The sequence below is a fragment of the Miniopterus schreibersii genome (genome assembly GCF_964146895.1).
Source record: "Miniopterus schreibersii genome assembly, chromosome: 14".
Lineage (NCBI taxonomy): Eukaryota > Metazoa > Chordata > Mammalia > Chiroptera > Miniopteridae > Miniopterus > Miniopterus schreibersii.
This window is the reverse complement of record NC_138114.1, coordinates 8,627,590-8,651,931: the sequence shown is the minus strand read 5'-3', so window position 1 is coordinate 8,651,931 and position 24,342 is coordinate 8,627,590. Positions and strand designations below refer to the sequence as shown.

Here is a 24,342-nt window from a genome sequence, read left to right as displayed (position 1 = left end):
ACCATGCAGCTTTTCTGGTAAAATATTCACTTCCTTCTATAGTGGCAACTCTCCCTTCTGTACCATGCTCAATCCTGATACTACTTTTCTAGAACCTTAAAGGAGTATTTTAGATTTTGCAGGCAGGTTGAGGCAAATTTGAAACTTTCCATTTTTTGACAAAACAAGCACAATATATTGTACTACAGGTTTAGTAACTTTTGGGGGAGGAATTATACTTTTCTTGATTAGGGTTTCCTGCCAACAAAATGACAGCTCATGGGCCACAGAAAAATGTAGCAAGCTGATTTCACTTACCAGAATAGTTTACCAACCTATTGTGGAAAAAACTTAAAGGGGCGGAAGTGTTTATGCTTCTCAAGTCTCTCCTGGTAAGGTCATTGCTGCTGGCCCAGAGCTAAGGATTACCTTGGGAACTAGGGTCACCTAGCATGTTGCCTCCAGACTTCCCATCTCCAGTTACTGGGTTCCATATCAGGACCCTTAACTTAGCAAAGGAGTTTGACAGGGGATCTTGTGGCATCCTACAGTCATTCAAGGCTTCATAACCTCCCAGGTGGTTCTGTCAGGGTTTCTCTGGGTCTTCCTCACAACCCAAACCTTTGCTTTCCCCTATGGCAGACTGTTACCTGAAAATTGGGAGCATGGCAGACCTATGGAATGGGCCCTGTGCACATGGCCTAGAAAAGTTGCATGGTCTCTGCCTCCCTAGAATTCTCATGCTACTCAAGCCTCCTCTGGATCTTCCTAGTTCTACTGGTGCTGTGGTACTTACAGTATTCCTGGGTGATGCGCTGCGGCTGCAGGCTGCAGAGTACCAGTGGAAAGGACACAAGGTAAGGTGGGCCTGTGAAGCCCACTCAATCAGGAAGACTGGAGCCAAGTCTCCAGTCTACCTACAGACTTGTTTTTAATAAACTCTTAGGCTTAACCATTTTCTCTATAAATATTCTCTGAAATGAAGAGACTACATGATCTTTAAACTAGTGAAATTAGGAAACGTGGGCTACATTATATGGTCATTAAAGACAAATGAGAAAATAAACGGGAAAATTACCAGTAGCAGCTATCCAGCAAAGTTTTTCTCTTAAAAACAAACTCCATTTCAGGGCTTCAAGTACCTATTTGTGTGTATACTGGAAACAAATTTTAAGTTTTTTAAAAAATAAAAATCAACTCCATACACACTGGCTGGTAGGTAGCTCAGTTGGCTAGTGTTGTCCTGATATGCCAAGGTGGTGGGTTCAATTCCCGTCAGGGCATGTACAAGACTCAACCAATGAATGCACAAATAAGTGGAATAAATCAATGTTTCTGCCTTCCTTTCTTAAGAAGAAAAAAAAAAAAATCAGTAAAAAAATAAACTCCATTCACATTTTAGAATCTTCGTTTTATTTAGTGCAGGTCATAAAGTTAAACGTGATGGTAATATGCCATGTGCAGAGCTGGCTGGAATTTGGATGCTACTTTACACTGCTAGGCAGATGACAATTTTGTAACAATCTTGGAGATATGTCTAAAACCTTAAGATTACGTGTATCCTGCAATAACCTGGAATTGCTAAACCAGGTCTGTACCCTATAGAAATAGCCATTAAATATGGAGGGGAAAAACTGTAGATCTCTAGGCTGAGAAATGGATGTGACTCTAGCATGTGAGGGACCAGCAGGGCTGAAGAACAGAGCACGAGTCATAGGAGGCTGGGACTGTGTGCTTCTACTTTCCTGCTTTCTGGGATGTGTTCCTAAGTCACCATTTCTACCACCCATATATACATAATACTTTCAAAAAGATTACTTTCAATTTAGCTTCCTAGTAAAAAGATAAGGAAAATCAGATTTGATGTGCTAAATTATTTTTAAATTCACACTGAAATAGTTATTTAAATGAATTCTCTTCAACCACCCAGTCGTTTTGCTACTTTTTGGTGAGTAGATAGTCTATGCCAGTCATTGTGAAAAAGTCTTTATTTTAAGAAAAAAGTTTAGTTAACAAAAAAATTTTTTTTAACAAATTTCACTTAGCAAAATACACCCAAAAGGAAATCACAGTAAAGAAAGCTTTAAGTCAAGGCCTCACCAATTCCTACAGTATTAGTAATGTGTCTCAATTTCCAAAACTAACTTTTAAAAAGCTTAAACTTAACCTAAGAGATTTTAAATGAAAATAAACTAGAATGAACAAACATGAGAAATGTTCCTTTGAGTTAGGGAATCTAGCACCTTGAGTTTCCCAAAAATCCATCTCCCCAATGTGTTCATGGTGATATGGTGTAAAAGATCCGTATTTGATGTACTTAAAACTACTTGAAGTCAGATAACATCACCCCCTGAAGGACACTATCAAAATATTGAAAAAAACTGAAAAGTTTTAGTTTACTCAATATCACATGCCAGAAGAAAGTTTGCATGAGAAAACACTGAAGAGGTAACTCTTTAATCCAGATTTCACAAACTCAATGGTGCAAAATGGGTCCCCACAGCTTCTTCTAAAGTAATAACTGCTTTTCACTGCTTGTTGGTTGCCTATGAAAATTTATAACAACTCAAATGCTCTACAAAATTTAGTCATATCCAGTCATGCTGTTCTGGCCACTGTAGCTAGCTCCGTAACAGCCACTCACAGATGGGCTCTCAAGGCCACTGTAAGTGGACTGGGCTGACACCCCCATGCCTTGCATCATCTGGCTGCTATATGCCCCATTGCTAGCCCCTGTTGTGGAATTCAAGAAAAGTTCTATGTATCTATGTTGCATGTTGGCCCTGTCTTTGGACATAGCTGCCACAGCTTCTTCATGAGTGGCAAACTCAACATCAGCTTCGCCCGTCACTCTTCCATCAGGGCCAATCTCAATATGGACTCTTACAGGGTTGAGAGGAGAAAAGAAGTTGTAAATGTCGTTCTCTGTGGCTTTGTATGGCAGCCCTCTCATGTGGACACAGTGTCCAGTGGTACTCTGGACAGTGAACTCGCCATCTCCATATCTGTGGTCATATACCCCAGAGAGACAGTAACTGAGGTCTCTTCCAAACAGGTCAGCACTAAAGCCATAGCCATCGCTGAGGCCACTGTACTCCTCATAGCCCCCATAGCCTGCACTGTAAGCACCAGACCTCATCCTCTCCAAGCCTGCCTGCTTGACAATGCCAATATACCTCCTGGCTGTGCCTGGACGGTCATAGGGCCCTGGCCGCTGTACAGACATGAACTTCAGAGGGGGATCCGAGTATGTTCTAACTTCTTCCTGACTGCTCTTGAACACTTCAATATACCTGTGCCCTATTCTCTCCTTGTGCTTCCCTAGAGCCTTCTCAGCTAACTCCTGTGAGGCAAACTGTACAAAGGCTTCCCCTGTAATCTTGCCCTCGGGGTCCACAGGCAATGTGATCCCATTTGGCACGATTTCCAACCCTGAGAAGAACTGAACAATTTCCTCCTTGGTGCATCCAAATGGGAGTCCTCGAAGCCGCACGAAGCCATCATTAGCGGTGTCAGCACTGTTTGGACCACTGTGCTTCAACACCCAATCCATCTCGGTTCTGTGGGACTTGAACACCTCAATGTATCGGTGTCCCATGCTTTCCCTGTCTTTTTTAAGGGCCATTTTCACGTCATCTTCTGATTCAAGTTCAACAAAAGCCTCACCACTCTGCCTGCCTTCTCTAGTGTAGATGAAATGAATGCCTGCGGACCCATCATGAATTATGCAGCCGGAGAGGAAATTCTGCACATCCTCAATAGAGCAGGACCAGGGCAGGCCACGAAGCTTGACCACAAAGCCTTCACCTCCCTCAGGGCCCAGCATCATGGACACTTGACAGGGCAGACTTCAAACAAGCCCAGCTGCTGCTTTTTGTGGCTGAAAAGAAAGCAAAAACTACATAATTTTCCCTTTCAAATGTATAACAAGAACATGCAGTAAATACAGTTTTCTCCCCCTTACAGAGAGGAAGGATAAGAGAAGTTGAAATGCCCCAAAATACATTCGAGTTGAGATTCAGTCCCAGGTCTTTCAAAAAACGTACATATTTTCCAACAGACTGAGAAACAACTGGGGGTGGGTATTTTAAAAAGGTAATTAGAATTTAGAGTAAAATTTGAAGAGCAAAGTAGTGACCCGGAAGCTTCAATCAGTATCTCAAAATCTGTAAATTCTAATGGTCAATTACTCAAGTTCTAGAAGGGAAGACAAGAGAATCAACTCAGGCAACATTCAGAAGTGGTAAGAGAACTCAACTAGAAGAAAACAGATGAGATGTACTACTGCATCACTAAAGTAAAAGCAACATTCAGAAATGGTAAGAGAACTCAACTAGAAGAAAACAGATGAGATGTACTACTGCATCACTAAAGTAAAAGGCAGGAGGCTAGTGTAACTTGGTGCACTGAACATAGGAATCTACATATTAGTCAGGTTAGACAAGAGCATTTTCTTGTTATATGTTTAATCCAGGTATTTGTCATGATGAAATTTGGTAGTTCATTAATAAGAGCTCCTGTAGATTCTTCGACGCTATAGAAGTAAAACAAGTGATGATCACAGACTACTTTAAACCACAATATAGAATAACATTTTCTTTGACACCGGGAGTCAGTGTTCTCTTTATAAGCAAAGCTGCAAGGATGTAAGACAGCAATGGTTTCCAGAGTCTAAGGATCATTTTCTTCTAGATTGTCAAATCAAACAAAATGAGTCAAGTGTGAGACCAAGGTGAAATCACATCCAGACAAGCAGACAAGTCCATCAACAGAATATTAGTTATGTGCACCTCAAACACAGAAATCAAATAAGCTTCTCAAGGTTCATATATAAATAAAAGTTTGACCCTGGCCAGGTGGTTCAGTGGTTAGAACACTGCTCCAATGTGTCAATGTTGCGGGTCTAATCCCCAGGTCAGGGCACATACAAGAACCAACCAATAAATGCATAAATAAGTGGAAGAACAAATTGATGTTTCTCTCTAAAAGTTTTTTTAAAATAACATTACATGATACACATTTTCTGCTACATTTTGTTGAAGGACTAGGAGGAAAAAGAACTCCTCCACATACAAGAGGGGTGAGAGTTGCCCTTCTCATAGGGTGTCATAAAGTGCAAATGGCATCTGGCACCCAGAGTTCAAGTCTTCTGAAGAGTAGGAATTGAACCATCTGATAGCAACATATGCATAAGAGACAAAAATATCGATAGAACTAAAAATTTATTTTTAGTGACCAATGCTCAAAATGGGTACATGTACTGATGTGGAAATTAAATGTTTCATGAAAAGTGTCATTTCACATCAAGTATAGATGCAGCCATTAAAATCAGTGGTAAGAGAGATAACTTTTCAAGAAACGTGGGCATGAGTAGAAAACAATAAAATAATAGAAACTTAGCTCAAATGAATCACAAAAGCATCTCTGATGGAATGAGTTATTTACAATATTAGTGCAAAATATGGACAAATATATATAAAAAGAACGTCTAAATTAATTTTTCTTTAAAAACCCAAAATTTATAAAAAATAGAAAGCATGATTAGGTAATTTAAGCTAAGGAAAAGCAAACTGGTAATAAATGTATGCAATACTCAACTGCACTAGTATTACAGAAAACAAATCACTGACAAGTTATGTTTCGAACCATAATTTTCATAACTTAAATATTCAATGTAATAAATAAATTTGAGGCCTTCTGCCTCAAATCCAACGAATTCATTATTCTCAGGTGATCCCATTCTCAACCCTAACCACACCCCTAAACCCTATCAGTAACTCTTGATGTCAACAATAAAGGCTTCTTACGGTTCTATATTCAGTCTGAGCTTGGCAAAGAATGAGCTGAATAATTCCTTCGTGGTATCAATGATCAAACTGTCATTTTCTTTCTGCATTGCCCTCATATTTCTAATTCCTATACCAATAGCCCATTCCAGGATACTTGGATCTGGTTCTTAAACTTCTCCAAGCATAATGGCTAGCTCATATTGCAACTCAATCTGTAGCTGAAGTGTTCCATGTTAAGGTGACTTTATGTCCCTCTCCCACTGCAAGTCTGCCGAGGTTTTCCACTAACATTGGAACACAAACCACAGGGCTAAGGGGTTTGAAGGTCTTGCAACTCTGGCCTGCAACACACTATCTACTAACTCATACCACCCCACCATTTTAAAATCTCCTGTTTATTCCCATGCCTGAAATGTGCCAGGCTCTTTGCTCCCTTGGATCTGACACACATGGTAATTCTCTCCAAATGCATTCCTTCCAACCTTCAGTCTAGCTAAATCCTACATTATAATCTTTAAAGCCTCAGCTCAAATATGCCACAGTTCCAAAAGATCTTCCCCCTGCTACAAACTAAATCTTATTATTCTATGCTACCATAGCATACTTGCTGTGTTTAAAAGATATCTTCAAAACTGCATTGGAAGCCTGAGGGGACAGACTGTCAGCTCTGTGGGTCACTGCTGCCCCACCCCCAGGCACAGCAGGTTTAAGATTAGCAAGGGATTAACTGAAGACCACGTGGGGGAGGGTCAATATCTTCCTCTAGAATATGGCAGCCCAGTTAGGCCAAGAAAGACACGCAGGAAGCATAAAAAAGAACACGCATTTCGTAAGTATTATTTATGCAATTAAACACCACAAAAAACTAAAATATTTTCACTTTTGCTTTCAGAATCCTCTATATTTAGATTCTTTGCAGAGACTTATAGTACTTAGGACAAAAATTTAAATCTCACATTCTTAAGAAAATTTTCTACTTGAATATAACACAGATATGAACAGAAATTACTTTTCTTAAAATAGCTCACCTTAAAGAACAAGGGGGGATGCCCACAGCCGGAGACACTCCTGGTAGGTGCGAATTGTCCTAAAAAAGAGCAATATGGCCATCTAGCCTCAGTGTCCAAGCACTCACCAGAGCAACCAGAGGTGGTGGTTCTGGTGCTAGGTGCTGCCTTCCTTAGAGAAACAAAGCAGGGCTGGGGCTTGCCCTCAAGCATTTACAAGATTTACCTCTTCTTAGTGTAATACAGAAGATAACTGCAAGGGAACTCCCACTTGCCCCGAAGAGACAACTCAAGTCCCAAGTTTCTATACAGAAAACTTTAATCACAGTAAGAAAATTTAAATATTGAGAGCAGGTGGGGGTGGGGCAAGACCAGAGCCTGAGCAGGGGGCAGCCTATTTTCACTGGGATGGACCCCAGAGAAAGTTTGCTAGAAATCCAACAACAGGGATTGTAATTTACAAACATCCTCGGTGGCAAGGTGGAGACACTCAAGGCTTTCTTTCCCAGTTTTACTAGATTAACTTCACTTCCCGTGACCTAACATTAACCTTTTAATTAACTAAGGATAAGGGGAAGAAACGTTGAATGACATATGCTTTCAACAGGAAAAACAGCGTTACTACCATCGCTCCAAGTCACGCGATAAGGCTGTACCCAAAGGCCTAGACTATTTGCTTAAGTATGGGGAATACGTCTGAAAACTAAGCTACATTGTTAGTTTTAGAAACAAAGAACTGGGAAAGTTAATTTCGCTGAGCCTGTTGCCTTATTATTTGCCCTGCCTTACTAGGCCCCTGTGATTATTACGTTAGGCACTATTGGGAAGGAAACCCCGCATAAATGTAAACTATTATTTAAAACGCTATATCCGGGGCCGAAGAGAGTCTGCGTTTCTAACAGGCTGCCGGACTCCCGCGAGGCTCTCCCGAACGGGCTTCCCTCACGCTACTGGTTAGACGGGATTGAATTCGGATTCAAGCAGATCCAATCAAGATAAACTGGGTGGCGCCCTCGCGGACCCGGCTGATTAGGTTTATCGGTGGAGTAAACAGGGCGGCTTAAACCGCACCTCCCAGCTTCTCGAAGGTTCCGGGCCGGGAACGCGGCCCGCCGTCAGTCCTGTTCCGGCGAGACCCGAAGAGCACTTTCGCCCTCATTTGTAAACGAGTTTTAACCTGCAGCTGGCAGCACACACAGCCAGGTTGTCCCGGACGCCTTAATTACTCGCAAAGTTCTATTTCTAAGCCCCAGCCCGCGGCAGACACCGCCTCAGGGTCACACGGTTGGTTGGCTGTTTGCTTTAAGACTTACCGCTGACGGGAGCAGGGCCGATGTCTATTTTCATCAAGCGAGCGCGGTCTACAGCCAAGGACCCAATTCCACCCGACGCTTAAAAACGCAGAGGGCTCTGGGGAAACTCCAGGTGCATCTCCTGTTGTTAACCTGAAATTGAAACTGCCCGGTTGCGAGTACGTTAGTGCGAGGCTGAAGCGCCAGCCGCCAGGGGCGCGTCGGAGCGATTTCGGCGGGAAGCGTAACCGCGGCCCCGGACGTGGAGCTCCCGGGGCCCACGGGCACCGGAACCAGGAACAGGAGTTCGCTCCGCCTTCACCTGCCGCCCCGACCGCCTCCGTCAGCCCAGCAGCGAGTAACGCCGGACCCCAGGGCGCCCCCTCCAGAGCATGGGCGGGGTCAACGGCCGCTTCCGGGGCGGAGCGAGCTGCGCGCGGGGGAGCGAGCGGGCGACGGAAGGGGGGGAGCGGGCGGAGAACCGCTCACCCGGACCCGCGGGGGTGGGGGTGGGGGTAAGAGGGCACAAGGCCTCACGGCTTCCCGGGCCCGGCGGAGCGAGGGGAGCCCGCGGGTCGGGGGGCTTACGGGAACGCCGGGAGGAAGTTCTCTGCCCGCTGAGGGAAGAGTTCTCCCGCCGGCTTGCCCGGGTCTCGAAGAGGGGGGCCGAGGAGGCGGAGCTCCCTATCAAGGGGGGCTCCCTACGACCGCCGAGAGTTCCCGGGACCCGCAGGGAGCCGGTGGCTTCCAGGGCTAGGGCGGAGCTCCCGCGCCGGGGGACTTCCTGGGGCGGGGTGGGGGTGGGGGAAAGTTCCTGGGGCAGCGGGGGCAAGAAAGAAAAGGGGGGCACGGTCGGAGAGTGGGGAGGTGGGGAAGAGTTGCCCCAAACGCGGGGCTGGGGGAGGCGGGCGGGGGGTCGTCCGCTCGCGGCGGCTCACCACGACTGGCCTGGATCCGGAGTCCGGAAGGCCGGCGCGGCGCGCGGGGCTGCGTCCCGTAGGCTGAGGCCGCGTGACTGGGAGGGCGGCGAGCCGGACGTGGGTCACGGGGTGTAAAGGAGGAAGTGCCACCGACGGGCCCGCCAAGATGTCACCAATGGAAACGCGTCCTGCAGGTGCGGCCCCGCAGCCCGCGCGGTTGGCCAAGGCAGGAAGTGGGAGGAGGGAAGAAAAGCAACGAGGAAGACTGTTCTGAGTTCACAGGAAAGGTGCCAGTGTGGGGAAAAGTCCAGAGTACCAGCGGGGAGGGCGGGCAAGGTTATGTGGAAGGAGAAACCGTAAAACTTAAAGGAAAAAAACCCATCTTTGAAGGCAGGAAGAATTTAGAATGGGAACTAGTGGGTATAGAGGAACAAGAGCACCTTCTTTTGTAGATCTGACCAGACTCGTCAATAGTTTGCAATTTTTAAAAGATTAATTTTAAAACACAGAACTATATACCTAACAAGCAATTACATTTCATGAACCTCTAAATCCTAATTTATATAAACACACTAGAAAACAATTACAAGGCAACTGCAGTAATGTAAGCAGTGACTTAGTTATTTTATATCAGGAATTATAAACTGTAACTGAAAAGACAAATGAGCCAGCCCTTCAACAAACCATGAATAAAATTAAGAGTTTCATCAAGGACATATCTGGATCTTGATTTAAGCAAACTGGTAAACATTTATGGGACAATTTAAGAGATATTTGAACAATGACTAGAAATTAGCTTTTAAAGCATATTATTTTAGGTATGACAGAATTGTTATGTTTAAAAACAAAAGATTACTACTTAGAAATGCATTTTGAAGTATTTGTGGATGAAATGGTGTGTTGGCTGGGGTTTGCTTCAAAATTATCTAAGTAGATGGGGAATGTAGAGAAAAACTGTCCCTAACTGGTTAACTGTTGAAGCTGGGTGATAAGATTCAAAATCTAGCCATCCCATGGAAAGTGAGAGACAGACACTAAAAACTCACACCTTCAACATAAGGTAAAACAATCTGAAAAAGTCTGTGCAAAGAATATGTCTACAGAAATGGGTACCTTGACTGCTTCGCAAGCATTTATTTCGCTTCTTAAAATCCTCTTCAAAGTATATATTTGGTGGTTTATATGACTGGCATGCATTTTCTCACTTACTGTATTTGAATGTATTTGTTACAGTTAAGTAGTTTTTACATGAGTCTTCTTGGCTTAACTGGTTGGTGACACCAGCAAGACGAGTGTTAATAATTGATCAGTCACGATAATGGTTCCTGCCAGTGAAGGAACAACAAGTACAGAATACACCAGGTAGCCTGCTGTGCGCTAAGACAGAAGGCACCTGAAAACACTTGCAATAAACAACAATGGTTTGGTATTTTTGGACTTGATTTAAAGGCCAATGGGAAGTAATGTAATTGTTTCAAAATATATAATGCATTACAAAATGCATTCTGTGTTTTGCTTTCAACTGAACAGTCCAGCTGCTGTCTGGAAAGAATGGTGAGAACAGATGCATGGGAAGGAATTAGACAAGTTTAGGAAGAACTAATGGTACCCTGCAACAGAAACATTGTGGTGGAAATTGAAAAATGTGAATGGATTTCAGTGATGTGCAGTAGATAAAATTAACCAAACTAGAGTCACTCATTAACCCAGATATATTGTGCACTTACAAGAAGCAGGTCCACAGAACAGTGAACAGTAAAAATAAAGGAATTAATTTTTAGAAATTCACTCTGACGTATTTGTGGATGAAACAGTGTGATGGCTAAGACTTGCTTCAAAATTATCTGAGTGAAGTACAGGGGGGATGTAGAGAACTGTCCATAATTGGTAATCATTGGATCTGGGTGATAGGATTCAAAATCTAGCCCTTCCATGGAAAGTGAGAAACAGACAAAGAAATGTCTAATGACAAATTCTGAGATAAACAAAAACTAGAAAATGAGAATTTACATTGGTCTTCTGAAGAAGTGACATTTAAACAGACCAGAAGCAATGCAGAGGAAGGAACATGAAACTCCATTCCATCCCCCAATCCCTGGCCCCAACAGCTAAGGTTTCAAAGTAGAAGTCAGAAGACGGTATTCTTTTATTCCTTTGCATATTACCCTTCTTATTCTCCCTGATGTTTGTTCAAATTCTTTATAATGCAACCCTTTGCCAGCATGTTTTGGTGTTGTATAAATATTTTTATTTTGTGGAAAATCCTTTTAATCTTTATATTCCGTTCTTATTAAACCCACAAGAGAATTTTAGATACATTTCTGCTGCTCATATTTGTTTTCCACTTGAGCAGATAGTTATGAAAAAGCAGCAATTCCCTCTCATGGGATAGTATGTGAGCAGAACCCAGACCCCTCTCTGTTATGTTTTCGGGCTCTACTACAAATTACATTGGAAACGTCAAAAGTCTCTTCCAACCCAGCAATTTTATAAAGTCTCAATTTAGTTGCTTTTAAATATTTCTTGCTGTCAGGAATTAACTTGAGAATATGATGAAGGTCTGGACCAACTTCTAAAAAAAAAAAAAAAAGTACCGACACACTGTTACATACCTAAATTTCCAAGGGGCTCATGCCCCCAAAGTGTGAGAACTCTTACCTAATTTGCACATGACAAGTTCAAGACACTGTGCTACCTAAGGGAGAAGGTGTAGATGGATCATGAAATACATTAATATTTTAAGTGTTTATTGCTATTACTACATTTTTATCCATCAAAGGGGATATGTCATGATCTATAAGCAACAGGAAAGCTGTTTTCTATTATCTTTAACAATAGACCCTTTAGTTTCTTAGTATAGCTAAGTCTGGGGTAATACACTGTTTTTCCTCAGTACTCATATTTCTCAAAAGCTGTGTTAACTAAAAAGCAAAAACAGTATAATGTGATGTCAGGTAAATAACATCTATGATGCTTAAGGGACAAATTTTTATCCAACAGAACAAGCAACCATTGCTCTCTATTTTTAAATTTCAGTAATTTTAACTCTAATGAGCTATTTTACATTTTTTCATACTAACTCTTAAAATCCTGTGTGTATTTATACTTATAGCCCTTATCAATTTGACTAATACATTTCAAATGCTTAGTAGCGACCTGTTGCTTGTACCTACCATATTCGACATTGATCTATACCAGCGACTTTCAACCTTTTCATCTCATGGCACACAAACTGATTTTTAAAAATAGGTGATTCATTCACAGCAGACAACTATTGTTGTTTTGGCTGTCATTTTTTTATTTGACAATCTAAGGCAAAAGAAGTCAGTACCCCTGACTAAATATAGTCAGGTATTGCATGTTTTAAAAATTCTTGTGGCACACAGGTTGAAAATCACTGATCTAATGTTACTGATTTCATTTTGTAGGTGACTCTAAAGTTACAACAGAGAAAAATACATGTATTGGGTGGTCTTCATAAAAAGAAACACTGCTGCCCAGGTGTGGCTCAGTTGGTTGGAGCACAATCCTATACACTGAAAGGTCACAGGTTCGATTCCCAGTTGGTAGGTTGAGGCAACCGATCGATGCTTCTCTCTCACATAGATGTTTCTCTCTCCTCTCTAAAATCAGTAAAGAGGAAGACTACTGTTAGACTCCCCTTGCTAAAGATAAAATCTATTTTCAATTGAGGGGAAATTTCATCATCTGTACTAATTGGGAGTGTTCTCCCCACAGTAGAAAATATGATTGGGGGGTGAGGTGGATTTTTACTAAAGAAAATAATCTCCCAATTACCCTCCCCCCCCCAACTTTCTGTAGCTCTCTCCCCTGAAGCAAGCAGACCTGGGGTGGGCACGCAGTCTGATTCTGGACCTGGGCTAAAGGCCTCAGGAGGGCAGTGGGTTACACTTGTGGTCTCCACAGGGACCTCTGCAGTACATGCCCACAGCCTCCTTAAGAAGGTGTCCTTCAGGGGCCTAGAGCTTCCTCCTGGGGCTCCATGGAGAGCTGACACCTTGTAAGGTCCCATGCAGCTGCCACAGGAGTGGAGACCACTGTAGCACCTTGTGCTCAATGTTCGCTGTTCAGGGACCACAGCACACTATCCGTGAGAGTGGAGAACAGAGCTAAGAAGAGGAAAGGAACATGACAATGTCCTTGAGGGGCTTCCAGCACCCGGAGAGAATACAACACACAGGGAAACAGCTCAGACAGTGGTTTTCAGAGAACAAGTGCTGGGCAAAACCATATTTTAACAGAAAAAAACGAGCACTTTCAGATACTCAATTACAGAATTAAACTTTTTAATACTAAAAACTGAGCTTCAAATTTAAAAGTCAGTAATGAGTTGAAAGAAAGGACAGTGGCCTGAAAACCAAATGAAGAAATATCTCCCCCTAGCCTTGTGGCTCGGTTGGGTGTCATCCCATGCACCAGGGGGTTGCTGGTTTGATTCCTGGTCAAGGGCAGTTATATTTAAATATAAAATAAAAATATCAAAGAAAAGAAGTAGAAACAATAAGGGGGGAAGATATGAAATCTGGAGGACATAAGATATAACACAGGACTGGAGAAATAACACGTGAATAACAAATTCAGGAGATAAAGACACAAATGGAGGCAAGAGAACAGATAAAAAATAGAAGGAAATTTTCCTGGCTTAATGATAAACTGTAGGCCTTGGCCGGGTAGCTCAGTTAGTTAGAGCATCATCCCCATAAGCAAAGATTGTGGGTTCAGTCCCCGGGCAGGGCACATACAAGCAGCAACCAATGAATGCATCAGTAAGTAGAACAACAAATCGATCTCTTTTTCCCTCTCAAAATCATTTTTTTATTAAAAAGGATAAATTATGTAGTTCCCAGCAAACATTTTAAAGGCACATGTTGCTAAAAATCCTAAAATTAAACTATAGAAAAAATTGCTTTGGAAAAAGAACAAGTTAGGCAAAAAGAATAAAAATATGGTAGCCATTAGCCACATGCGGCTACTGAGCACTTGAAATGTGTCAAGTACAAATTGAGGTCTGCTGTGCAAGTATTAAAATGCACACTGAGTTGCAAAGATTAGAACAAGAATGTAAAATCTCTCCATTTTAAAATCCTTGTTACGTGCTGAAACATTATTTGGAGTGTACTGAGTTAATCAGAACCTATTAAAATGCACTAAATTAGAATAAGAGAGGTAAGGATCTGAAATACTCATGCTGGGCGAGGGTCTTTGAAAACAAAGAGGTGCGCTATCGGGGAACCTAGAAGGAGTTCAGACTTCATCCTAGTATTCCATTCCCACCCCCGCTTAAAAATTGTTTACCTATTGATTTTAGAGAAGGGGGTGGGGGAGAAAACATTGATTTTGTTGTTCCGCTTATTTACGCATTCACTGGTTGATTTTTTAAAAAAAATATATCTTTATTGATTTCAGAGAGAGGGAGAGGGAGAGATAGAAATATCAACGATGAGAGAGTCATTGATTGGCTGCTGCCCACAACCTGGGCCATGTGCCCTGACCGGGAATCGAACCCAGATCTCCTGGATCCTAGGTTGATGCTCAACTGCTGAGCCACGCCCGGCTGGGCACTATTGACTCTTATACGTGCCCTGACCAGGGACTGAATCCACAACCTTGGCATATCAGGACAATGCTCTAACAAACTGCACTACCTGGCCAGGGCTCCCCACCCTCTCCTTTTAATTATCACTTTCTAGGTCCTGTTTAAGAGAACCTTTTCCTAAGCCCAAGGCCACACAGATTTTTTTCACCTTATAAAGCTCTGTTTGTATCTGTATTTTTACATTTTGATCTACAATTAACCTGGAATTGATTTTCCATTTCCAAGAGTTTTAGAATTGGCTTAACAAGTTACACAGGCTAATTTCAGCCATGAACTCAGAAGAAAAAAAACCCTAAAGCCAACCAAATCCAGCAATACACAAAGCAATACTACATCATGACCACATTGGGTTTATTCCAGGAATGCAACTGTAGTTCATCATGTCAAAGTTAATCGTCACTGAAATTTGTCACACTAACATATTAATGAAGGCAAAATATTAGTTAACTAAGAATTTTTCATGTTTTATGAGAAATACTAAGAAATATCCTAAATAATAAAAAGAAAAATAGAAAATAGATAAACCTTTCTATCAATTGAGAATAGGGAAAATTTTCCTGACCATGTCTCAAAAACCAGGATATGGGGAAAATACCATAAATTCTGATTACATTAAAAAGCCACGCCTCCTATGCATGGCCAAAAACACTATTAAGCTAAGCAAAAATACCAATGATAAAATGGGAAAGATATTTGCAATTTATTTCCCAAGTGTTATTAATAAACAGCCTCTAAAAAGACACAAAATGTCCAACAACCCAAACGAACAAAAAGAGCTTAAACATGAAAAGATGATGCTCAACCTCACCCATGTAAAATAAACTAAAATTTTAAATAACGTTTAAAATACCTATCATAGTGGGAATAATACAGAAGTTTGCTAACATGTTTCCTTGGCAAAGCTGTAGATAAGCAGGCTGTAGATAAGCAGGCACTCTCAAATACTGTTTGTGGAAATATTAAATGGTTCAACCCCTATGGTCAAAAAAGGGAAAAGCCACCTTTTTTCCCAAAGGCTATTCACTGCAGCACTATTTTCAACAGAAAAAGACTAGAAACAGCCAAATTACCCATCACTAGAGGTCCAGTTGATAAACTTTAGTGGATCCACTTAATGAAGTATTTATTATTATACCTTAAATCACGGAAGCCAAGAACCAATTTGAAGGGCTCCCACTGGCCAAAACTTGGATAATTTGAGCAAAGAGAATAAAACCTACTGTGGATTAAAACACTATATGTTTAACATATATGCTATATGTCAAAATTCATGAACTCATAATGGTACCAGAAAAACTGTCTTTGGTACATGCTAGGGATTCAGTTCATTATGCTGCATACTGATAAACATAAGGAAGGAATAAAAAAATGTAACCTGCCTTTCCCTGGTCGGGTAGCCCAGTTGGTTGTCCTGATACTCCAAGGTTGCAGTTTGATTCCAGGCCAGGGCACATATAAGAATCAACCAATGAATAAGTGGAACAACAAATCAACGTTTCTCTCTTTCCTCCTTTCGGCTGCCTCTAAAATCAATAAATTTAAAAAAACAAATAAACCTGCCTTTTATAAAGTACATCTTAGAGTAATCAAATGATTAACACAGAAATTTCCTTTCTATAGAAGTATTCCTAATAAATGAGAAAAAATACTTAAAATATCAACTAATTGCCGGGCCAGGCGTGGCTCAGCGGTTGAGCATCGACCTGGGACCCAGGTGATCAGGGTTCCATTCCCGGTCAGGGCACATGCCCGGGTTGTGGGCCCGATCAATGAATCTCTCATCATTGATGTTTCTATCTCTCTCTCTCCCTTTCCTTTCCTCTCTCTGGAATCAATAAAAGATATATTTAAAAAAAAAACAACAAAAAAACTAATTTGGAAACATTAACAAAACAATGGATCTAGGGAATGATCTCTGGCTGCTAACATCACAAATGGGGCACACCAACCAATAGATGCCCTCTGGCAGAAGTACACACCACCTCAAATGAAAAGTTATTTTCCACAAAAATATCTCAACCGAATCAGAACAGCCTTTAGAGGTAAATACCATTTCACAGGAAATGCAGAGTACAGAGATTCAAGCACTACCACAGGAATGCAATCAGAAAAACCCAGAGTGAGTTAAGACCTCTACATGACATACAACCTGATTTGTTCAACAAAGAAGAATCTTGTAAGAATGGAGAACCACCTATATCTAGATGGTTACTAATAAGGCAGTCACTTATCACACTTGAAACTTGGCTGGCACAAACTGAGGTGGCTGTAAATAATAAAGTACACACTTAGTTTGAAAAAAGCATGAAAAATGTAATTTAAAAATATAATAAATGAATATTTTAGATATATATTAGGTTAAACTAAATTATTACATATGTGGCTTGCATTTTATTTCTATTGTAAAACACTGCTCTGGATTACAACATAATTTAAAAGATATAGCCCTGGCAAGTGTGCTCAGTTGGATGGATGTTGTCCTGTGCAGCTGAAAGTTGCTGGTTCGATTCTGGTCAGGGCAAATGCCGTATAGTGGGTGTGGGCTCGATCCCTGGTAGGAGGCATGCAGGAGGCAGCTGATCCATGTTTCGCTCTCACATTGATGTTTCTCTCTCTCTTCTCTCTCTCAAATCAATGAAAACATATCCTTGGGTGAGGATTTTTTTTAAATGACATTAAAAAAGATAATCTACCAAATATAAGGTGTGACCTTATTTGGATACCAATTCAAACCCAGCAGCTGTATAAAAATATTTATTAAACAATTAGGTATATTTGAACACTGGGTATTTGTTGATATCAAGGAATTATTATTTCTCTAGGTGTGATGGTATTGTGGTTATAAAGATCCTTAGAAATACAAGCTGAAATATGAATAAAAATCTTATTATGTCTGGGATGTGCTATAAAATAAGACAGGCTGGTCTTAGCTGATCCTGGTTTTCCCTCTGCCCTGCCTTTTGTCTTCCACAACTACCCTGGTTCAGGACAACCAGATGGGGGCAGAGGCCCTGGCAGGGAATGGCTGTCTGTCAGAAAGTTCAGAAAGATCTAAGTGCCAGGCCCAACTGTGTTACTGAGCAAATGACTTCTTGTCTCCTGGTGTCCATTTTCTCATCTGTAAAACGAGGAGAATACCAATACCCCCTTTATAGCCTGGCCATGAACATGTGATTAGAAAATGTTATAAAACACCTAGCTCTGTGCATGACCCAGTAAAGGTGAATTAACGTGGTTTTTACAAAGAGTAAGTGCCAGAGCTCATATTGAGGGGAAGTTGGCAGGAAGTTACCTCTGTGGAAGGGGGCCCCCTCCCATTTATGCAGCCCCTCCAGGCACCTACCCTGATGGGCACCCTGTCTCCACACTCTTCACAGTTTTGGCCATAAACAAGGAGTAACTCTTCTATTTAATCAATATTTTCCCTTAAGTCAATTCGAATTTTTACTTGTTTAATGGGAGCTTTGTAACTAGACTCTTAAGTGAAAACCAGTCACTTGTCAGTTAAAAAACTAAAATAAAATAAAAAGGAGACTAACATGGAAATAACAAACCTAATCAATTTACAGAAATGCATACAGGAACACGAGATTCCCAAAGCAAAGGATGGACTCCCCTAACATTAGTGATAGAGCAGTCTCTCCCAATATTCACTTATTTTAAAATGAAAAAATCTCATCTAGAAATAAGCACTGAAAACACCAATTTTCACCGACAGACCCTAATATATTTTTTGTCTATTCGGCGGAGAACCCAAAGTATTTTCATTACTGGAAATTCAGAAACAAATAATTAACTTTTAAAAACGTGACTAAAAGTAACAGTGAGAATTACATTAAGATCGGTAGTTTCGATGGCGTTTTGAATTAAAAGATTATTTCCAGCTTTCAAAATTCTCCTAGCTCCACCAGGTTCGGGACACGCAAGGGCCGCCCCTAACCTCAGGGGCTTCTGCCCCGACCTCCCACCCCCGCCGACCAGCCCAGAGCCGGGAGCCCAGAAGCCGCCGCGCCGCCCTCCGCTCGCGGGTCCCCGCACGCTACGCACTCGGCCCGCAGGGGCAGGCGAGAGGCCCGGCGCGCCGCGAACAGTAGTGAGCAGAGAGGGAAGCACGTTCGTTTGTCCTCGGGCCTTCAAGGGAAGGAAACTGCTGCGAAGGGCGTCCTGCGTGACACAGGCTGCGACAGGCCGGGGCCGCCCGGACGCGGGGCAGCACTCTCGCAGGCGCCCAGGGAAGGAGCGGGGGTGGGGGGATGGGGGGGCTCTTCGGGCTTGTGACCGCCCAACGTTTATATAAAGAAACCAGGGTAGGTCGGGACCCCTCTACTGCCTGGCGTCACCGGGGCCACCTTCAGTGAACCCCGCGGGGCACGGGAGGCAAAGGGCACAGCGCGAGCGCCGAGAGCGTCCAGAACTTTCTGAGGCGCAGTCAAGAATCAGCAAATATATCCAAAGATACAAAGAAGTGAAAGACAAGGAAAAAGAAACTACCGATTAATCAAGCTCGCTCAGAAAAAGTGGCAACCAGGTAAAGACGAGAACCAAAGAGCCAGCCAAAATGCAGACAATACCTCTCAGGGCAGGAGACGAACGCAGGCAGGCGCTCCGGCCACACACGCAGCACGAAAAGGAAGAAAGGCCGCAGAGACCGAAAGTACAGGCCCGACGAGCGGGAACGTGGGAGGGGGCGGAGTCAGTCCCAGCCCTTCTTGGGCAACTCCCTAGCGCTTCCAGCCACGTGGAGGTACAGCTTTCATTTTAAAATAAACTTCTCTGACGGTCGCCCGGTCCCCTTACCTTACTTCTGGCAGGGGCGCTCGGCCTCTGCTCCCGCTGGAGTCCGCACGAGGCCCTGCCCTTCCGGACCCCAAACCTCACCCCGAATATAAGACCCTTGACCTCAGGCCCACTTCTCCCAACCCCAAACCTCAGCCCCGCCACCCCCACCCCAGTGGGCTCAGTCCTGGGTGGGTATCTCCGTGTGCGGCCCTGAATCTCAGACCCCGCCTAATTAGGCCCTTCGCACCCCACCAGCAGGAGGCCCCGTCCCAGGTCGGTGCCCGGTGTGCTCAGATCCTGCCTCCCCGGACCCCAAATCTCAACTCCGCCACCCTACCCCCAGGGGGCCCTATTCCCAGTCGGTCCCAGGTGTGCGACCCTCGGCCTCGGACCTTCCGCTCGTCCCACTCCTCACCTCAGGCTCCAAGTCGTCCACGCTCCCGCTCTACTTCACATCCGGCGCCTCCGTCGTCCCTCTGAACACCTAGAGGAGGGTGGAACGCGGGGGACTTGGCAGTTGCAGATGAGGCAGTTGAGGCTTGTTTACCATCACCATGGAAACCCCTGGCTGCGCGCCCTGGGCGGGGCTTCCAGGTCGGGAGCGCGACAGGCCCGAGTCCACAATTCGCGCCCGTTGTGCGCACGCAGCGCTTCAAACGCTGCTGCTCTAGGCGTCCAAGCCCCCTGCTCGGCCCCGCTCCCCAACACCCGGGAGTAGCAGCCCCAGGAACCCGCGCCCCCACCCCGCTCCTGACTGCTGGTGCGAGCCCTGCTCGGTTTCCCCAAGGAACCCCACCTTTTCCAGGAGGACGCGACGCAGTCCTACTTCCACCAGGGAACCGGAAGGACGCAAAGACAGCCGCGGGGCGGGGCCTCCACGGCTGGCTTCCGGGAACTCGACCTCGAGGCGCCATTATGTCGCTCCCTAAGCAGAGCCGGGGATTGGTCAGCCAGGCGGAGGGCGGGGCCTGCGGAGGGGGCGGTGCGCGGAGGCGAGCGGCGGCCGCTGGAGACGGGGAGTCGGGCGACGCGTCCGTGTGCGGGGCGCTACTGAGCCCTGAAATACTGACGGAGCGCCCCCGAACAGGGAGTCCAAGGGACGGCTGGGCTGAAGACCTGCGTGAGGAAGGAAAGCGAGGGCCGTTTCCTGCGGAGAGGAGAGAGGGACCTGAGGACCCGAGACGGATAGAGGCAGCTGTGGCGGCAGGATTTAGGGAGGAATGAACGGGTTGCTTTCGTAATGGTCACTTGGGATAAAAATCCCCAAAGCCCCTGAAGGTGACTCGAAGCCTCAAGGGGAGCGCAGGGTGCTGAGCTACCGAGCGCCGGAGCCACCTGGCTGCCTCCCTGGGATTGACCACCCGCCTGCGGCAGTAGAGCAGGCTTTTCGTGATATGCTCTAGAATTAATCATTGTTACCATTTTTTGGACACTTCATAAAGTGGATAAAATCAAGTCACAAATTAAGCAGAAAATTATTTTAAAAATCACCATTTAAGGGAGTGCTTTGGAGTACTGTGTGATTATGTTTGGACAAGGATGATGGAGGAACACAGATTGTCAGAAGTTGTTGTTTCTGAGAAAAAAATTTGAAGCATAAATACAGGAGTTGTCAGAGGAGGTGAAAATGTACAAGGTGACAGAGGCAAAATTATAGAAAATGGGTCCTACAAAAATCAAGTATTTTTAAGAAACCCCACAATGACTCCATTAAGTCTTTCTGGAGAGAAAATGCAAGTAGCCAATCTGAAGCAAATATTAAAATTATACCAAAAATAGTAATGCTTCCAAATTTAGGAACTGCAAAACCAGGTCCAAGAAGATAATTCATGTAGTTGGTTGGGAGGGCCTCTGAGCCTAATGGGCTCTTTGATCCCAGCAAGTCTGACAGTTCATCATGCATCAAGGATGCAGTAATCCTTGTAGTCTGAGTGCAAGACTAGGGCCTTGGCCTAGTTACAAACATGCCCCTAGACCTAGGGTGTTATCCCAGGTGTTCACTATGATTTTTTTTTCATTTCTTGAATTTACTGGGGTGACGTTGGTTAATAAAATTAGATAGGTTTCAGGTGTACAATACTATAATACATCATCTGTATACCTTGTGTTCACCAGGCCAAGGCTCCTTCCATCATAATTTAACACCTCACCCCCCCCCCCCATATCCTCTGCTACCTCCCTTCACCCCCTTTTCCATCTGGCAATCACTGAACTGCTGTCTGTGTCAATAAGTTTTTTTCTTAATCCCTTCACCTTTTCCACCCAGTCCTGCAAACGCCCCCGCCCCCCAAGCTATCAGGCTGTCCTCTGTATCTATGAGTCCGTTTCTGTTTCGTTTGTTTATTTTGTTCACTGGATTGCACAAATGAGTGAAATCATATAGTACTTGTCTTTCTCTGACTGGCTTATTTCACTTAGCATGATGTGCAGGTCCATCCACAAAGGATTTCCTTTTTAATGGCTGAGTGGTACTCCATTATATAAATGTACCACAGCTTTTTTTATCCACTCATCTGCAGATGGGCACTTGGGCTGCACTATGGTGTTTTTTAGAGGTGAATGGCAGCACAGTGACATATAAGCCCTCTTCCGCAGTGAGGGCTGGAAGCAGTCACTGTTGCCACAGATCCCTGGCCTTTTCCACATATGTCTGGCCCATCTCATGAACTGGAGGATGCTCGCTCACACTTGGTCTACTTGGACCACTTAAGTTGGGGGGCCATAGGGATCGCCACCCTTTTTCACCTCTGTATCCACAAAAGTATTTCCTCTAAACTCTGAAATCTAACAAGAGACTTTTTTTTTTTTTTTTAACATATCTTTATTGATTTCAGAGAGAGGAAAGGAGGGGGAGAGAGAGAGAGATAGAAACATCAATGATGAGAGAGTCATTGATCGGCTGCCTACCCCACAACCCGGGCATGTGCCCTGACCAGGAATCAAACCCTGATCGCCTGGATCCTAGGTTGATGCTCAACCACTGAGCCATGCCCGGCTGGGCAAGAGATTTTTTTTGATTCTTAAGAGTACCTGCACAGAGATGCATCTTTTTTTTTTTTTTTTTGAGATGCATCTTTAAGGTCTGTGATTCAGGAATAATTGAATTCACCACAAATGAAGATCAACCCAAGATATATCCTCTTACACACTGACCTGCCTGTTTATTCCCTGTTGTTTATGTCAGTAGATTAGCACAAATTTAATACCTTTCAAGAAATATTTTGTTTTAAAATAAGTTCCTCTCTGGAAACCACTAGTCCATAACAAGTGATACAGAAGTTTGTATTGTCTAGGGTCTGTTAAAATTTTCCAGCTGATAGCCCCTGAAAGAACACTGAACACATTAAGCTTTGATCCTGTTCCCCAGGAGAGTGACAGTGGGTAGGCAGGATCACCAAAGTCCAGTGAAGGCCCTTAACTAAAATCACAGTATCTGTCACATAGCAGTTGTGATAGCTAACATGTATTGCATCTTCACTGTGCACTATTGTGAATACTTAACCACATTTAAACATAGCAACCCAGCAGTAGATGTTAATACTACCATTACATTTAGTGGAAGGAAACTGAGGCACAGAATTCTTAAGGTAACTTTCCTAAGGTCACTCAGGTGACAGGTCCGGGCATGGGGCTGAGACATTCTGGTTGCAGGGTCTGGACTCTCAACTGTTACACTCTTGAACCTGGGAGAGAGAGGTGTTTTAGGCTAACTCAGACCCTCTCCCATCTGAGGGAAGGATAAAGTGAGAGAGCAAACTGAACTGCCCTGCTACAGTATGCGTCCTGTCCAAATGTAATGTTTCTCCTTGAGGCCAGGTGCTTTATAGGTAGAAATGAGGGATAAGATAACCCAGGTGGGACGCAGGCAAGCTCAGTAGTCACAGCCTCATCTAGTTAACTTTTCTTGATCAATATAGAAAAATGCACCTTTGAAGCAGCACCAATGCTTATCCAAGAAGTCAGTCACCACCACGGAAGGCTGGCCCCCTGGTCTGCAACTCTTTCAGGGACTTGACAGTTCTTTCAAATAGCACTTAGTGTTAAATAGTGAAAGAGAGATTATGGCGCCCCCTGAGCTTGAAGGTTACTTGCTTAAATTGTTTTCTTTGCCTTGCAAAAGACAGCAGGTGGAGACTGAGCAATAATGAGCATCTGCCCTTACTTTGACCATTTCCTCAGCAGACTGGGCCTACAAGTCCTGACTTGGCTGTTAGTGAGCTAGTCTAGCTCTCTCCACTGTGAACTGTCATCGTAAGTTTTTCCACCCAAGAGTATGCAGATGCCTTCACTTCTATGACAGAGTCAGAAAATCATTTGGACTAAGATGTGCTGTTATGCCCCTAGCCAGTTTGGCTCTGTGGTTAGAGTGTCGGCCCCCGGACTGAAGTGTCCCAGGTTCAATTCTGGCCAAGAACATGTACCTCAGTTGCAGGCTCAATCCTGGCCCTGGCTGGGGTGCATGTAGGAGGCAACCAATCAATGTGGCTCACATCGATGTTTCTCTCTCTCCCCCTTCCACTCTCTCTGAAAAGTAATGGAAAAAATATCCTCAGGTGAGGATTTAAATAAATAAATAATTTTAACAACAAAAAAGAAGTTCTCTTTTTTAATCACTTGGGATTTATTAAACAGCAATGTGTCCTGCTAACATATTTTGAACACTATGAAAAAATAAACCAAGTTTTATCCTGGAAAAATGGAACAAATTTAAGATCTTTATCTTAATAATGTTGACTTTGAAAGTTTCTGACCTACAACAGAAAAAAAAGGTTTGTAAATTAAAGATTAGTTGAGTCAAGTGGTTTGGTGTATGTGGGTGGGAGAGACAGGAAAAAAAAAAAAAGGGTAGGGCTTACTCCTGTACAAGGAAGAAGAAACCAAATTCAGAATCACTACAGCTTCCTGAACTCTTCCTCTTGTCAGGGCACCCCGAGAGACAGGCCACAGGCGGTGCTCTAA

General features: G+C 43.6%; 1 protein-coding gene across 6 annotated transcripts; it reads right to left on the bottom strand.

Moving 5' to 3' along the window:
* Positions 1–1,949: 1,949 nt before the first annotated feature.
* On the bottom strand, positions 1,950–20,234 carry HNRNPF (heterogeneous nuclear ribonucleoprotein F). Of its 6 annotated transcripts, none has more exons than XM_081157708.1 (6): positions 20,180–20,234; positions 19,799–19,867; positions 9,006–9,252; positions 8,089–8,232; positions 6,797–6,855; positions 1,950–3,859 (listed from the first exon to the last, which is right to left on the bottom strand). In XM_081157708.1, the coding sequence occupies exon 6, from the start codon at positions 3,806–3,808 to the stop codon at positions 2,564–2,566; it is 1,245 nt and encodes a 414-aa protein (XP_081013834.1). In that variant the 5' UTR covers positions 3,809–3,859; positions 6,797–6,855; positions 8,089–8,232; positions 9,006–9,252; positions 19,799–19,867; positions 20,180–20,234; the 3' UTR covers positions 1,950–2,563. The 6 variants fall into 6 exon arrangements, with proteins under 6 accessions (XP_081013834.1, XP_081013835.1, XP_081013838.1 ...); XM_081157709.1 differs by having other exon boundaries at positions 9,006–9,175; XM_081157712.1 differs by lacking the exon at positions 9,006–9,252.
* Between the last annotated feature and the right edge of the window lie 4,108 nt (positions 20,235–24,342).

Excerpts from the sequence above, each read along its gene's own strand:
- HNRNPF (XM_081157708.1), bottom strand. The coding sequence starts at position 3,808 with ATGATGCTGGGCCCTGAGGGAGGTGAAGGCTTTGTGGTCAAGCTTCGT.